The sequence below is a fragment of the Balaenoptera ricei genome, chromosome 9 (assembly GCF_028023285.1).
Source record: "Balaenoptera ricei isolate mBalRic1 chromosome 9, mBalRic1.hap2, whole genome shotgun sequence".
In the NCBI taxonomy this organism is placed as follows: domain Eukaryota; kingdom Metazoa; phylum Chordata; class Mammalia; order Artiodactyla; family Balaenopteridae; genus Balaenoptera; species Balaenoptera ricei.
The window spans coordinates 100538747-100553395 of NC_082647.1; the positions used below are offsets into that span (position 1 = coordinate 100538747).

The following is a 14649-nucleotide window of genomic DNA, read 5'->3' on the forward strand; positions in this document are numbered from 1 at the left end:
ATATGAACCTGAGGTACCATCCTGAGAAGGCACCAGGGCTGGAAGGCAAAATGACCGAAAGAGCCCAGAGTCTGGGGACTAGAATCTGAACCCATTTCTCCCACGAAACAGCTACAACCTTAGATGGTCAGGTTCCTTTTTGGGTCTCAGTTTCCTTTTCTTTCCATTTCTTTCTTGAGTGTGGTCAACTCTTATTCCTTCACTTCCTAGTTTTTTGATTCATTTCTGTTCTGAGATTTTAAATTTCTGGTTTAAGATAGTTTTTCACATCTGCAAAGGCTTGTTTAAAGATATTCAACTCAGGATGGAGTGTTATGTCGCTGTTCTCTTGGAAATTTTTTGATTCTTACTTTTTTTCCTATAGTAGTTTTATACAGATGCTACCTGCCGTTTCAGATCATTTTTAAATGTCTTAGATTTTCCTGGACAGCACCATCAGGCGCTCCCACGGAGAGGTGAGGTGTTTGGGTGTTTTACTAGGTTTCTTAGTTACACTGGTAAATGAAGGACGTTTTCTTTAATAAGTGGCATCTTTTTTTTTGGTGGTGGGGAGAGAAGAATAGGTAAATCTCCTGACTCTATGATATTGTTTGTTTCTGGGCACCCTGAATTTCCCTGCTTTTTCCTTTTCCCTTCACCACCAGGCCTCCAGGGGATGCCTTCCCCTTCTCTCGAGAAGCAGTCCCACCCCAATGCTGTACTGCCGGTGTTTCATGCATTTTCAAACCCCTTTCTTTAAATTTTCTGCTTTTCCAGGAAGCGGCCTGAAGTGACCTCTAAAAATGGTTCGCTATGTACTTGACCCAGAAAACCCCACAAAATCATGCAAGAGGTTCAAATCTTCGTGTTCACTTTAAGAACACTCATGAAACTGCCCAGACCATTAAGGGTATGCATATCCAAAAGCCACCAAGTATCTGAAGGATGTTACTTTACAGAAGCAATGTGTGCCATTCTGTCCTTACAATGGTGGAGTTGGTAGGTGTGCCCAGGCCAAACAGTGGGGCTGGACGCAGGGTCAGTGGCCCAAAAAGAGTGCTGTATTCTTACTGCACATGCTCAAAACTGCAGAGAGTAAGGCTGAACTTAACGGCTTAGATGTAGATTCTCTGGTCATCGGGCACAGCCAGGTGAACAAATCCCCCACAACGTGGCACAGGACTTCCAGAGCTCAAGGTCAGATCAACCCATACATGAGCTCTCCCTGCCACATTGAGATGATCCGTACTGAAAAAGAACAGACTGTTCCTAAACCAGAAGAGGAGTTTGCACAGAAGAAAAAGGTATCCCAGAAAAAAACTGAAGAAACAAAAACCTACGGCCTGGGAATAAATGCTGCAAAAAAATAAATGCAAATGAAAGTAAAAAAAAAAAATTTCCAGCACATTCAGTGCTCAGATCCACCCGTCTCAGACCTGTTCTCACAACCTCCCCACTCAGGATGGGGCATGATTTATGATTTCCCTCCGTTTCCTGCCACCGCTGGGGCTCAGCTACTCTCCCCTCATTCCCATCCATCTGACCCTCAGCTCCAGTCAATCCAGAGCTGGCTCTGCTGGTTTCAGATATTTATTTCCCCACTTATTTGGAATTTTAGAGTACTTCCTGTTTCCTAACTATGCTGGAGACGGGGGTTATGCGTGCTTTTGTTTGCTTTCCTTCTGGATCCGTTTAGTGTCTGAAGGATGTGGGGAAAGATTGAGATGTAGGTGGCTGGCAACATTTTCCTGATGTCTGAAATGAAATTCCTGGACGGGGCTCTGACCCTGCAGGATTCTGAACCGGTGATTCTGAGAACATGGGCTTCTCAGTTAAGTAGAACTTTCCAAAAATAAAAATGGTGCTGCTCTGAAACGCTTTCAATGCTTCATTAAAAATTAACAACTATTATATCCTATCTATAAGCAAATTCAGTAACACCCTACCAGGGGCTTTGAAGAGAGTATCAGAGATCCTTAGTAGTGAAAATGTTAGGAACCACAACTCTACAGCCAAACTACAAATGCATGATGGCATGATATGTAAGATATTCTCTAGAAGAATATGTATAACTCCCCCTTTCCCCCACAAAAGCAAAAAAGATAATAACTATCTGTAACATCAATCCAAATGTAATAGATTATATTAAATATATCACATTGGTGTGGATTTCCAAAAGGTTATCATAAATACTTTTATATTCCTCTGAGCCAAACGAAATACTAAAAGGAAAAAAGTAATTATTGTTATTAGTCCATCTATAAAACTAATAAACTAATTAATCAGTGTTACGCTTAAACTTATTTTTTATGCATAGCCTTGAGAAATTTTTTTAAAGCCCTCCTTTATATGTTACTTTTTTCTCCTTAAATTCAATCGTTAATACAACTTAGCTCCCTAACAGCTTTTAAGGTAGTTACTTCCCTTTTTATTTTATGAAATAAATGACCATTTCAATGATTCAGAAACTATACCAATGAGCACACCATATTCATTAAAAGAAAAAAGAAAGAGTAAGTATTGCAGACCCAACAGTGGCTATTTTTAAAAATAAGTTTTTAAGTGTCGAGATTGGTTTGTAAACTTTGCATCAATTTCGCCACTGCCAACATGCTTCAGGTTAAAATACTGTTCAAAATGAGGAAAAAACTTTGTGTTCCTTTTCCTATTTTTCAAGTAAATCCATTTAATATTTTTAAAGATGACCGGCATGTCCTTCCCCAAGGTTTAATCACCTATGGCCCTAATTTACCACGCCAAGTTCTGGGGAATGTTGCATTTAGCAAGGCATGACCAGCTCAAGATGCTGGCTTAGCTAGAAATTCCAGGTTCCTGAATCCCCACCTTACCTCAGACTCATCTGTAGATTCTTCAAGAGACCCGGTTTCCTACAAAGCATAGAGGGGGGAGAACGGTCAGAACACATGACAAAAGGAGAAAAAATATTTTCAAGGAACAAGAGTCATCATGTCCCCACCACCAATACCCATCTGCCCTTTTTTGGAGGTAATTTGCAACTCCAGTTTAAAGAACTCCACATAGTCCGACTCTCGCAGGCCTCCTACAACACCTTCTCCATACCCTGCAGGGTACCCTGAGATGGTTGCTCTGGGGCCACATGGATCCACCGCTCCCAGTGACCTCCCTTGACTGGTCAGCAGGTTAACAAATGACCCCAGGAATTCCTCATGGGAGGACCCAGAAGGCTTTTCCTTCGCTAAAGATGGAAATCAGTCTGGCAAAGCAGCCTTACTGATCTCAGAACAGGCAACTGCCATCTCAAATTATCTATAAGCCAATTTTTATATGGAAAAGCTCTTGTGCTATTAATTATTATGCTATGAATCTGGCTGAGTCAAAATAATTGTCTTGCTTAACAGCTTTTACAACAGAATTCCCCTAGCGTGTACCTATCAGACGCTGTGCAAACAAGCTGTGTAATTTACATCCGCTCTTTAAACCATTAACTGGAAGACAAATTCTGCCATTTAACACAGTTTCCCTCTTGCTAGACAATGAATCTTGCTGCTCTGGAGAACACAAAGCAAAAAGGGGGGCGAAAAATGGACTTGATTCCGCTAATCTCTCACCTGTCCACTCAAAGGGAATCTGCTGATGCCACGCACCCTCAAAGAGGTCAGCAAAATGAAGATTTACTTAACGTGCTTATAGATATCAACAGCAATAAAAGGTTACAACTAATATGCTGACACTGAACGTAAGCATTTCGCAACCATCCACAAGATTAAAGAAAAAAAAAAAAGAACCAAAAAAATGGGGCAAGGACATTTTAGATACATCAAGACCAAAAAAATAAACATTTTAAAGAAAGTTGGATGCATATATTACTCAGTGCAAACTGGACTGCGGGATAAACACAAATCGGGCATTTGAAAATACTTTAATTTCATTCACTGAAAATCAGTAAGAACCTGGCAGGTGGCAGGCTGCCTCCAGAAGAGCCTAGTGGACAATACAGGCCCTGCTGTCAAAGTTCACCTGTGAAATAGGGATGAATGTTCGTTGCAATTAAGAATTTGATTGCAGTTCTATCATTAACCATGATGAATATCAGAATCTCCTCTATATCCCAATGCAGCCTGTTTTGGTTTCATGGTCATCTAAATATTAGAAAGTCCTTATTAATTTGGAGCTACAATCTCTCCACAGTAATTTTTGTTCTTCGCCCGAATACGACACGTAAAAAATCCAGTTCTTCTACTACTTGCCAGTTCTCCAGATACTTAATGAAACGTATCATGCCGACCCTTCTAAATTGTTTCTCCCATCCGCTAACCATCCCCGGTTCCTGGTTTTACGGCATCTGCCATCCTGATCCTTCTATTTTGGACACGGACACGCTCCACTTAATATTAATAGTCGCTATTCTGACGTCTTTACTCAACATCTATAATATATTGCTCCTGATGCTAAATGTTTTACATGTAGCATCTTGAAATTTCCTAATGCCCTCGGAGGTAAAATGCAGAGGCTTAGAGGTTGAACTTAAGTGACTTCTAACATCCCTGACAGTGCCTGCACATTATTAGCATTAGCTAAACAAGTCTTTGACAACTGTGCCACTAAGCCACAGCGAGATTATTTCCCACCTCTAGAACTCTCAAAGAACACTTGACTACTCTCTTCCAAAAATTACATTAAACCGAAGGAAAAAGTTTTTCCTAATTTGAGATCCATTCAAATATGCACATGGCGTATAAGGGCAAACGTCCCACTTACATGCGTCATTAAAACAAAACCGGGCCCCCAACCAGCAATTTCAATCCAAACACTCAAAATCAAATCACACTTCTGTTCCCACCGGAAAGCACGCAGTGGCGGAATCGGACACCTCAAGGCATGCAAATGTCAGAAATCTGAGTCCTCCGGGAAAACCAGGCTCTCAGAGGAGCCTCCTGTGGCTGCTGGCTATCAATAGGGAACCTTTACTCCAGGACCCCCTCAGACTCACCCTCAGCGCCAGTCTGAATGAACCTCCCAGACCTAGCCGTGGCCTCGAAAAAATGGCCCTTCTTTCCACAGGGCTACCAAAGCCATGCATGAGTGCCTTCAGGAACTGGCCTGGTCTGTTACTTCTTAGCTTCGTTTATTCATCAAGCCCCCCTCCTTAATGCTCCAGAGACAGAGGCAACAGGAAGACGTGAAGTGAATGTCCCCAGCGAGGGATCCCAGAAGCAAGGCTGAACCTCGAGAAACAGTCAATGATTTTCAAACATTTTTTTAACTTCACATTCTCTCTTTCAAAGACTCTACCTTCAAATCAGGAAAGTGTAAGATACAAAATTGTGCTAGTTTCAAAAACAGAACTACCATACCACCCAGCAGTCCCACTACTGGGCATATACCCTGAGAAAACCATAATTCAAAAAGAGTCATGTACCACAATGTTCACTGCAGCTCTACTTACAATAGCCAGGACATGGAAGCAACCTAAGTGTCCATCGACAGATGAATGGATAAAGAAGATGTGGCACATATATACGATGGAATATTACTCAGCCATAAAAAGAAAAGAAATTGAGTTATCTGTAGTGAGGTGGATGGACCTAGAGTCTGTCATACAGAGTGAAGTAAGTCAGAAAGAGAAAAACAAATACTGTATGCTAACACATATATATGGAATCTAAAAAAAAATGGTTCTGAAACACCTAGGGGCAGGACAGGAATAAAGATGCAGACGTAGAGAATGGACTTGAGGACACGGGGAGGGGGAAGGGTAAGCTGGGACGAAGTGAGAGAGTGGCATGGACATATATTCACTACCAAATGTAAAACAGATAGCTAGTGGGAAGCAGCCACATAGCACAGGGAGATCAGCTCCGTGCTTTGTGACCACCTAGAGGGGTGGGATAGGGAGGGAGGGAGGGAGACGCAAGAGGGAGGAGACATGGGGATATATGTATAGGTATAGCTGATTCACTTTGTTATACAGCAGAAACTAACACAACAATGTAAAGCAATTATACTCCAATAAAGATGTTAAAAAAAATTTGCTAGTTTCTAAGATAAACAGGCCAGACACAAAGAGACAAGTATTGCAGGATTCCACTTAATATGAAACAGAAAGATGAACAGAGGTTAGCTAGTGCGGGGGGCTGGGGGAATGAGAGTTACTGTTTAATGGGAACAGTTCCAGTTTGTGATGATGAAAAGTTCCAGAGATGGATGGTGGTGATGGTTGCACAAACACGAATGTACTTAATGCCACTGAATTACAACACTTAAAAATGGTTCCGATAATAAATATTATGTTATGTGTGTTTTACCGTAATAAGAAAAAAATTGTGCTGTTCTGCTTGAAGAAAAATGAAGGGCTGGAAAGTACCCAGTGATACAAATGTACAGCTGGACAAATCCTGGGCAGCAGGCTGAAAGCTAAACTCAACAATTATTTCACTTTATCCTTCTTTTGCAAACCAACTCCTTAAACTTCATCATCTGCCCAAACAGCTTTAACGAACCATCTCGGTGCCCTGACCTGTGACCTCTTGAATCTATTCATCAACCACCATCAGGATCATCTTCTCAGAACACACAGCACCCTGGTCACCACCCTCCTCAAAGAACCCTCAGGGGTCAGGAGATTTCAGATTCCCCAGCAAGGTCGTCAAAGCCCAGCCCAATGTGGCACCCGGGGCACTTTCAGCCTCACTCCCCACTCTCTGCACAAACCCACAGGCCTCCAGCCACACCGGGTGACTTCTCACTCAGAGATCACATGGTCACATCTCTCTGTCATTGGTGGCAGAAGAGCACCTGCAGTCTGGATGTGGCCAGTAGGTGTTCTGTTTGGCCTGGCTATAGTGTTTTTAAGACTTTCACATACAAATCTGTATTTCTGACTTCCTAAGCTCAGACTATACCTGAAATCCATATTTCCATATAACAGCAGTTGAAGCTGAGCAGCTACGGCCCCAGAGACAGAATGCTCCTCACCACCAACATCCCCAACTGCCCTACCCCAGAAAATCCCCCTCATTTCCACTGCCACCTGGCGCCTTAAGCTGGTGATGCTTGCGCGGGGCCTCCTGAAGCGATTCCTTCAGCTTAGAAGGCCCTTGGCCCAACTCTGCCCTCATCCTAGTGGTCCTCAGACTCCCAGCATGCTCTACAGGGACGCTCTCGGGGGGTACCTCTGGGAGGTGGTGACAGTCAGGCTGAGTGAGGTTCTTCACTCTTGCTTTAACAATAGAGCTTAGATTTTTATGTCTTCAATTTTCATGTTGCCAATCTGAGGCTAAAAAAAAAAAGATTGAAACTCACTGGCTGTTTCTAAATCCTAAACTTTCTTCATGGCCCAACTTAGGTCTCACCTCATTCACAGAATTGTCTCCAGTCAGTCCAGGCCACAAGGTCCAGATGTGGCCTCCTATGGCCTCTCTCTCTTCTATGCCCCTCAGCTTGCACCTAATATGAATTGTCTGGTTCTAGTAGTTATCCTTTACAATTCGCTGTGGATGAACCCAAAGGCTTTTGCCTATCTCCAACCATCCTACCCAAAGGAACAGGTCAATACCCGTTTGCCGACGATGATGAGAAGAAATAAGCTGCTGTGGAGAGGGTGTGGAGAAAAGGGGACCCTCCTACACTGTTGGTGGGAACGTAAATTGGTGCAGTCACTGTGGAGAACAGTACGGAGGTTCCTCAAAAAACAAAAAATAGAGTTGCCCTATGATCCAGCAATCCCACTCCTGGACATATACCCAGAAAAGATGAAAACTATAATTTGAAAAGATACATGCACCCCAATGTTCACAGCAGCACCATTTACAATAGCCAATGTCCATCAACAGATGAATGGATAAAGAAGATGTGGTACATATATACAGTGGAATACTACTCAGCCACAAAAAAGAACGAAATGCCATTTGCAGCAACATGGATGGACCTAGAGATTGTCACACTAAGCGAAGTAAGTCAGACAAATATCATATGATACCACTTATATGTAGAATCTTAAAAAATGATACAAATGAACTTACCTAGGAAACAGAAACAGACTCACAGACATAGAAAACAGACTTGTGGTTGCCAAGGGGGTAGGGGGGAGGGATTGACTGGGAGTTTGGGGTTAGCAGTTGCAAACTATTATATACAGAATGGATAAACAAGGTCCTACTGTATAGCACAGGGAACTATATTCAATATCCTGTGATAAACCATAATGGAAAAGAATATGAAAAAGAATATATATATGTATAACTGAATCACTCTGCTGTACAGCAGAAATTAACACAACATTGTAAACCAACTATCTTTCAATAGAATAAATTTTAAAAAAGAAATAAGCTGCTGATCCAAAGCAGTAACATTGTACCTCCTCTGTATATTCCTTTTCCATTTATCAGCAATACCAAGTGCATTTTCTCCAGGCAAATGCTTGAATTATTAGCTCGTGGCTACAGGACAGTTACAGAAGGGGAACCGAAGGGTGGCAGCAGCAAACAAGGATAGAGCAATCCAAACAGAACGTTAACAACCTAGCAGCAGCCCCAGGAAGGAGCTAATTGGGCTCTCAGAAGACCCCTCCAATAAGGGCTTTCAACCCACCCCGACCCCTAATCCTACGATCAGGGCCCCGTGACAGCGGCCCGGGAGAAGACCCAGCACAGCCAGCCTCAGAGGCCAGGAGGGGTTAAGAAGATGGTCAACCCAGGAGGAGAAAGAGAACCTGGGACCTCCCAGGTTGGGAAGTCCTCACAGTTTGGAGGGAATACACACTCTTTGTTGAGGGCAACAAAGAGAATCTGGGGGAGAAATGGGAGGCTGGAGCCTAAGGAAAGCCAGCTACAAACTTTGCAGGATGAAGAAAAAGAGCAGAGACCAAGCCCCAGACTAGGCTGGAGACGGATGTGAAACACACAACACTTACTACCACCTTCTCTTCCTTCCCAACAACTGTGTGCCACAGCTGAGCCTGATGGAGGAGTGTTTCCAACGTTTCACAAAGGCACGGCACGGGAAAGAAGAAATATTTTGTGTGAGATGTATTTGATATCCCTGTGTGCAGAGCCTCCATTACAGAAAGCTTTTGGGTCCCCAAGGACTAGACTGGTTGAGTAGGAAAGATGAAAGGGTACCCAGGGAGCTGGCAGAAGCCGGGAGACTCAGGTTACCAACCTTTTCAACCAATCAGGCTCAACTACTATACTTATTCTGCAAATGAAGAAAAGCCTTGAGGTCTGCCCCAGTTTGCTGCCTAGTGACCCAGCCCCAAATCTGACTTTGCATTAGAATCATCTAAACGCAGCAGGGAGAACTGGCTAATATTTGCTAATCCACTCCATCATTTTTTTTCTTTTCCATTATGGTTTATTACAGGATATTGAATATACTTCCCTGTGCTATACAGTAGGACCTTGCTGTTTATCCATTCTATATATAATAGTTTGCACCTGCTAATCCCAAACTCCCAATCCAACCCTCCCTCCCCCTCCTCCCCCTTGGCAACCACAAGCCTGTTCTCTGTGAGTCTGTTTCGTAGATGAGTTCATTTTCGTCACATTTTAGATTCCACATATAAATGATATCATATGGTGTTTGCCTTTCTCTTTCTGACTTCACTTAGTATCCACTCCATCTTCAGTAGGTATAAATAAGAGCCCAGAATCACAAGGATTTTGTTAAAAAAAAAAAAAAAAAAAACCAAACCAACAAACAAGAAAGGGGAAAAAATCCCACTAAGGAGGACAAAGTTTCTAGAAGAAACAAAGGCAACTGTGACTGAGTAGCCATGAATGGGAAGCCGCATGAAACACAGAAGCCCCTGATCTGATGAATGCTCCCTCCCCAAGGTGGTAATGTGGGAGCCAAGGAGGATATCAGCAATCAGCTAATGATATCAGCCTCCAGCCAACCAGCCCAGAGGAAGATGTGAGAAGAAACTCACAAGGTAATAAGCACACCCAGCTGAGCTAATTTGTGACTATACTTGTTAGATGATGGTAAAGAGTGGGCCCTCTAAAGATTTCTCTGATCCTGTGCTTTTGCAACTTCTTGTTTGGGGCTTTGTTTTTCCTTTAGTTATTTATTAGTAAAGTTGCTTTTAAATGACCTATCTTGGCCGAACTATATGAAAAGAGAATTGTGCACACCTAAGCCAAGCCCAAGTTTGGGTTATAAATCATTGTGCTATTTACAAACCAACCACTTCAACCTAGCACTTTAACATACTTTATCTCAGTTCATACTCACAAGAGTCCTGGAGAGTAAAATCCCCAAGCTACAGGCAAGAAAACCGCGACACTCAAATATCTGTCAACTTGGTTTTATTTTGTACCGGGGGCACAATCACATGAGGGTATAACTACTCATGAATGTACTATCTGATAATCCTTAAATGCTCTACAATACAGATAGAATGTTCTTCACTTCTAAAATGTAGTGGGAAATTCAAAGCAGAAACTCTCCTATCTGGTCAAAGAATAGAGGGTCTGAGTGACCAAATATTTTAATGGACCTGCTGGTTGGTTCGAAAGATGAAAGGGTACCCAGGGAGCTGGCAGAGTAAGCAATGTAGGAAATGTAATGTACAATTCATGTGAATTAATAACTTTCAAAAGTTTCAAGTAATATAAAACAATTCAACACAAATTCTACTGAACCTAAATTAACAATTTGACGTTTTCAATTCAGAAGGCTATTCTCCCCCTAATAAATCCATTTAAACATTTTATTAAGCACCTAGTACCTGGAAAGCAGTAGCCCTGTGAGAGATAACAGACATGAGTAAGCTCTGTGCTGATTCTTGAGGACTCAGCAATCTGCAGGAGAGATAAGACAAATACACGAACAACCAGGCTTCAGGCAGAATGCTGTTCAGAAGCAAGGCATGGACAAATAGTGTTGGGCATCTGTGATTACGAAGGTCAACCATAAGTCATTTTGGAGCTAGGTAAAACAGCTGGTTAGAAGATTTCCAGGCACAATGCAGGGTATTAGTGTTTTCTGTGAGCTATAATATATATGTCGTTATTTTTACTAACTACCTTAACCATACTCAGCATAAACAAGGATTGCCCAATGACTTTAAAAAAGTTCATTCATATACAAAAAGTGATTTTTTTTTTTCTAACTTTTTTTTTGGTTGCGCCTTACGGCTTGCAGGATCTTAGTTCCCCGACCAGGGATCGAACTCCTGCCCCCTGCACTGGAAGCGAGGAGTCCTAACCACTGGACTGCCAGGGAATTCCCCAAAAAGCGATCTTTAGTTTGGGAGTCTGTGAACTGTGTTATATTAACTCAGTTCAGATCTCACTCTTTTGGTTCCCCCTAAAATTAAGGTGGGTAAAAGATCCATCACCAAAAATACTATGCTCAGAAAAGTTAAGAGGGGAGGTTGAGTTTTGTCTTGCTCATCTTGGAGGACTGTTTCCATTTACAGTACATGATGCTAAGGAAAAAAGCTTCCTTTACCCTAACCTGTTTGTCATAGTTAATTTTAACACACATCTTGATTCTTGAAGCATTCAGGAGATGGGAGGAGAATTATGTCAAGATTGTCTAAAAGGTTCAAGGTAGCAGAACAGAACAATTAGCAAATTTATTTAACACCACTTTTGTGCTCTTTTAGCCTTCCAAAAACTATGTAATAAAGGCCTCCTATCTTGGTCAGATTTCAATGGCTTCCTATGTGAAATGCAAAATACACAAATCAGAGTGGGGAAAGTCTAACCATTTTTAACTATAAAGGCCCAATAATACAGGTACAATTATCTGGCAGCTTTCTTTAAAAAAATAAACAGAACAACAATTTGTGGATGTTAGCTTCTTTCTGCTGTTGTCTTTTTGAGAACATTCTTTCTGAGAACGACACGGATACCAATGGGGGAACAAATGCCTGCTCTAACCACATACTGGCTGTTAAAGCATCACAGGTGAAATCATGACTTGAAGGAAATGTATTAAGGTGATAAGGGCTAATTCTATTTCACAAAGTAAAAAGTGATTTAGAATAGGTTCTTAAGTATTTTTAAAAAGGCAGAATGTGCCAGTGAAAAATCGTGAGCTTTGGAGACACGACTAGAGATTTATTAGACACAAGCCTGGGAAAGTTATTTAAGTTGACAGAATTTCAATTTGTTTATCTGTAAAATTCAATCATCTAACATATTGACAGCCAAGCACTTTTCCAGGTGTCAGGCATACAACATGAACAAATCCTTGCCATCATGGAGCTTATAATCTTATGGAGAGAATATACAGAAATATACAGAGTACACACACAAAAAAAGCTATTTAAGAACACAGTATGTCAGATGGTCACGAACGTTAAGGAGAAAATTACACAAGAAGGAGGTTTCAGAGAATGGTCACGGAAGGTCTCATGCAAAAAGGTAACACTTGGACAGACACATGAAGGAAGTGACAGAAAGAGCCCTGTTAATATCTGGGGTCGAACAAAGGGAGCGGCATGAGCAAAGGCCCTGAGGCAGGTCCATGCCTAGCTTGTTGAAGGAAGAGTAAGAAAGCCAGGATAGCTGATGCACAGTGATAGAAGGGGAAGAGAATAGTGGAAAATGAGGTCTGAGAACAAGGACAGGGAGCAATTGTGACAAGGTGCTATAGGGCAACTAGACTATTCTAAGGACTCTAGCTTTTTTTCAGAGCGCAATAGGAGGCCACTGGAAGGTTTGGAACATAAAAGATGCCTGACCTGACTTATATATCAGAATAAAATTTACCAACAGAATTCTTTTGTGAGGACCAAATGCAATGTGAGAGGGTTCTTTAAACTGGAAAGTCCTGTAAAAATGCAAAGCATTCTTATTATATCATTAACTTTCTAAGTGTCTTTTTACATCAGACAGCTTTGCCAAACTCCTGCACAAAACAGCAGTAAATTCTAACAACAACTCTCTCTGTTCCTACTACACTATATCTAAGAACGTAGGAGCTTGGTTTCTTGCTTTTAAATCAAACCACCAAAAAATTTTATTTCAACATGAGATGAACAGTGTGAAAACCAATCTCACTACTATCATCAAACCCAGCTGTGAGTCATGAAATTACATGAGCTTAATGAGCATTTCCCTTTGAACTGCTTGAAATGGAAAAGGAGGCTCCAGGGGTAGGCACAAGACCCTTCCGTTAACACAGTGACGGCCCAAATTTAATTTCTACCTCAGCAAATTTCTTATTTATTGGCATATATCAAACGTACACAGGGCAAAGTTTCATTATGTAAGTGAAGTATGCTGGAAATGGTACAAAGTAGATTATTAAACTAAATAAATTTCTCTTATACTAAACAGCTCATTATCAAGTCACTGTTTAGAAGCAACTATGGAAACTGACCACCTTGTTAATTTATAAGGAAAAACAGTGCCAAGCTGAAATGACACTGGAAATGGAAATTTAAGGTATTTCCCCAAATTCGGGTCTTTGTTTGCTTTTTTTCTTTTTCTTTTTTTTTTGGCTTTTTGATGTAACTTTGTCATTTCATCTAATGTCTGGCTACCACTATTGCCTATATGAAAATAACTCTATTGCCATCACTAACTCTTCCCTAAACTCCACTGTCACATTGCCAGGTGTCGACTGGACATTGCCATCTGATGTCCTACCAGCAACAAATAATCCCACATAACTTTTACTGAGCCCAACTTTTCCTAAGCACTTTAAATTTGTGTTAAACCCACTCCATCTTAAAACCACCCTTCGAGGACAGTACTATTATTATCTCTGTCTCATATTTAAAGTTAAATAACTAGCCCAAAGTCACATTTTAAGAATGAGAACCAGCACTGGAGCCTAAGACATTTTTGCTCCCGGACTGACAGACGCACTTAACTACTGCCTGATGCAACATTGACTTAGATTTGTAACTAAATGAAATTGATCCGAAACAAAACTCATCGGATGCAACACTGACTTAGCTTTGTACCTAAATGAAATAGTCAATAAATCCGAAACAAAACTCATCCCGTCTACGCTCTCCTAAGTCCACCTGCATATCACGTCTTACTGTCCTATTTCGAGAGGAACTTAAATTTCAGCCACCTGACCTCAAAACTCAAATCACGTGTGATGCCTCCCACGGGCAGCCAGACCCTTGGAGAGTCCGGCCTGCCTTCAAGCCAAAATTCCACGGGGCACAGGCCACAAGAGCAGCGCCAAAGGAAGGGCCGCCCCGCAAACGCCGGGGGTGTGTCGGGGCGCTGTCTCCGCGTGACGTCCAGGAACCGACATCCCACCCGCCTCTCCGCTCCCCGAAACGGACTTTTGCCGTCCCCCCGCCCCACGTGGGCCTGCCTCGTCCCGCAGGAGCCCCGCACCTCCGCACGCTCCACTGCACGCCTCAGATCGCCTCACCCTCGCCTCCCCTTCCCCTGCCTAGCAGTTGCAGCTTTTACCTGCTCCTCCGCTTCCGCCATGGCCGAGCCGGGGAGTCACATGACACACACGGAAATGAGAGAAAACAACAGCCTGGGGCCCGGCGCCTGCTGGGAAATGTAGTTTTAGCATCGTCTGAGTCGGGAAATGTATTCTAGCTGATGAATCTATTGGGCCTCCTTTAGGCTTCCAACTCCCCAAGCTCAATGGAATTGTGCTTTGGAGAATCCAAACATAACCATCATTAATGCTATGATTTATTCTATTGTTCGTCTTACTGTTTCCATGGTTACCATAGTATTTATTTATACTTAC

At 42.1% G+C, this 14649-nt stretch overlaps 1 protein-coding gene across 1 annotated transcript in view; it reads right to left on the bottom strand.

Moving 5' to 3' along the window:
* The window catches only part of VPS41 (VPS41 subunit of HOPS complex), a 182383-nt gene extending 167983 nt beyond the window's left edge, over nucleotides 1–14400 (bottom strand). The window contains exons 1-2 of the mRNA XM_059934200.1: nucleotides 14355–14400; nucleotides 2829–2867 (exon numbers count right to left, since the gene is read on the bottom strand). Coding sequence (XP_059790183.1) covers nucleotides 2829–2867; nucleotides 14355–14375 — 60 coding nt within the window. The 5' untranslated portion in view covers nucleotides 14376–14400. The remainder of the gene's footprint in view (nucleotides 1–2828; nucleotides 2868–14354) is intronic.
* Nucleotides 14401–14649: the final 249 nt, after the last annotated feature.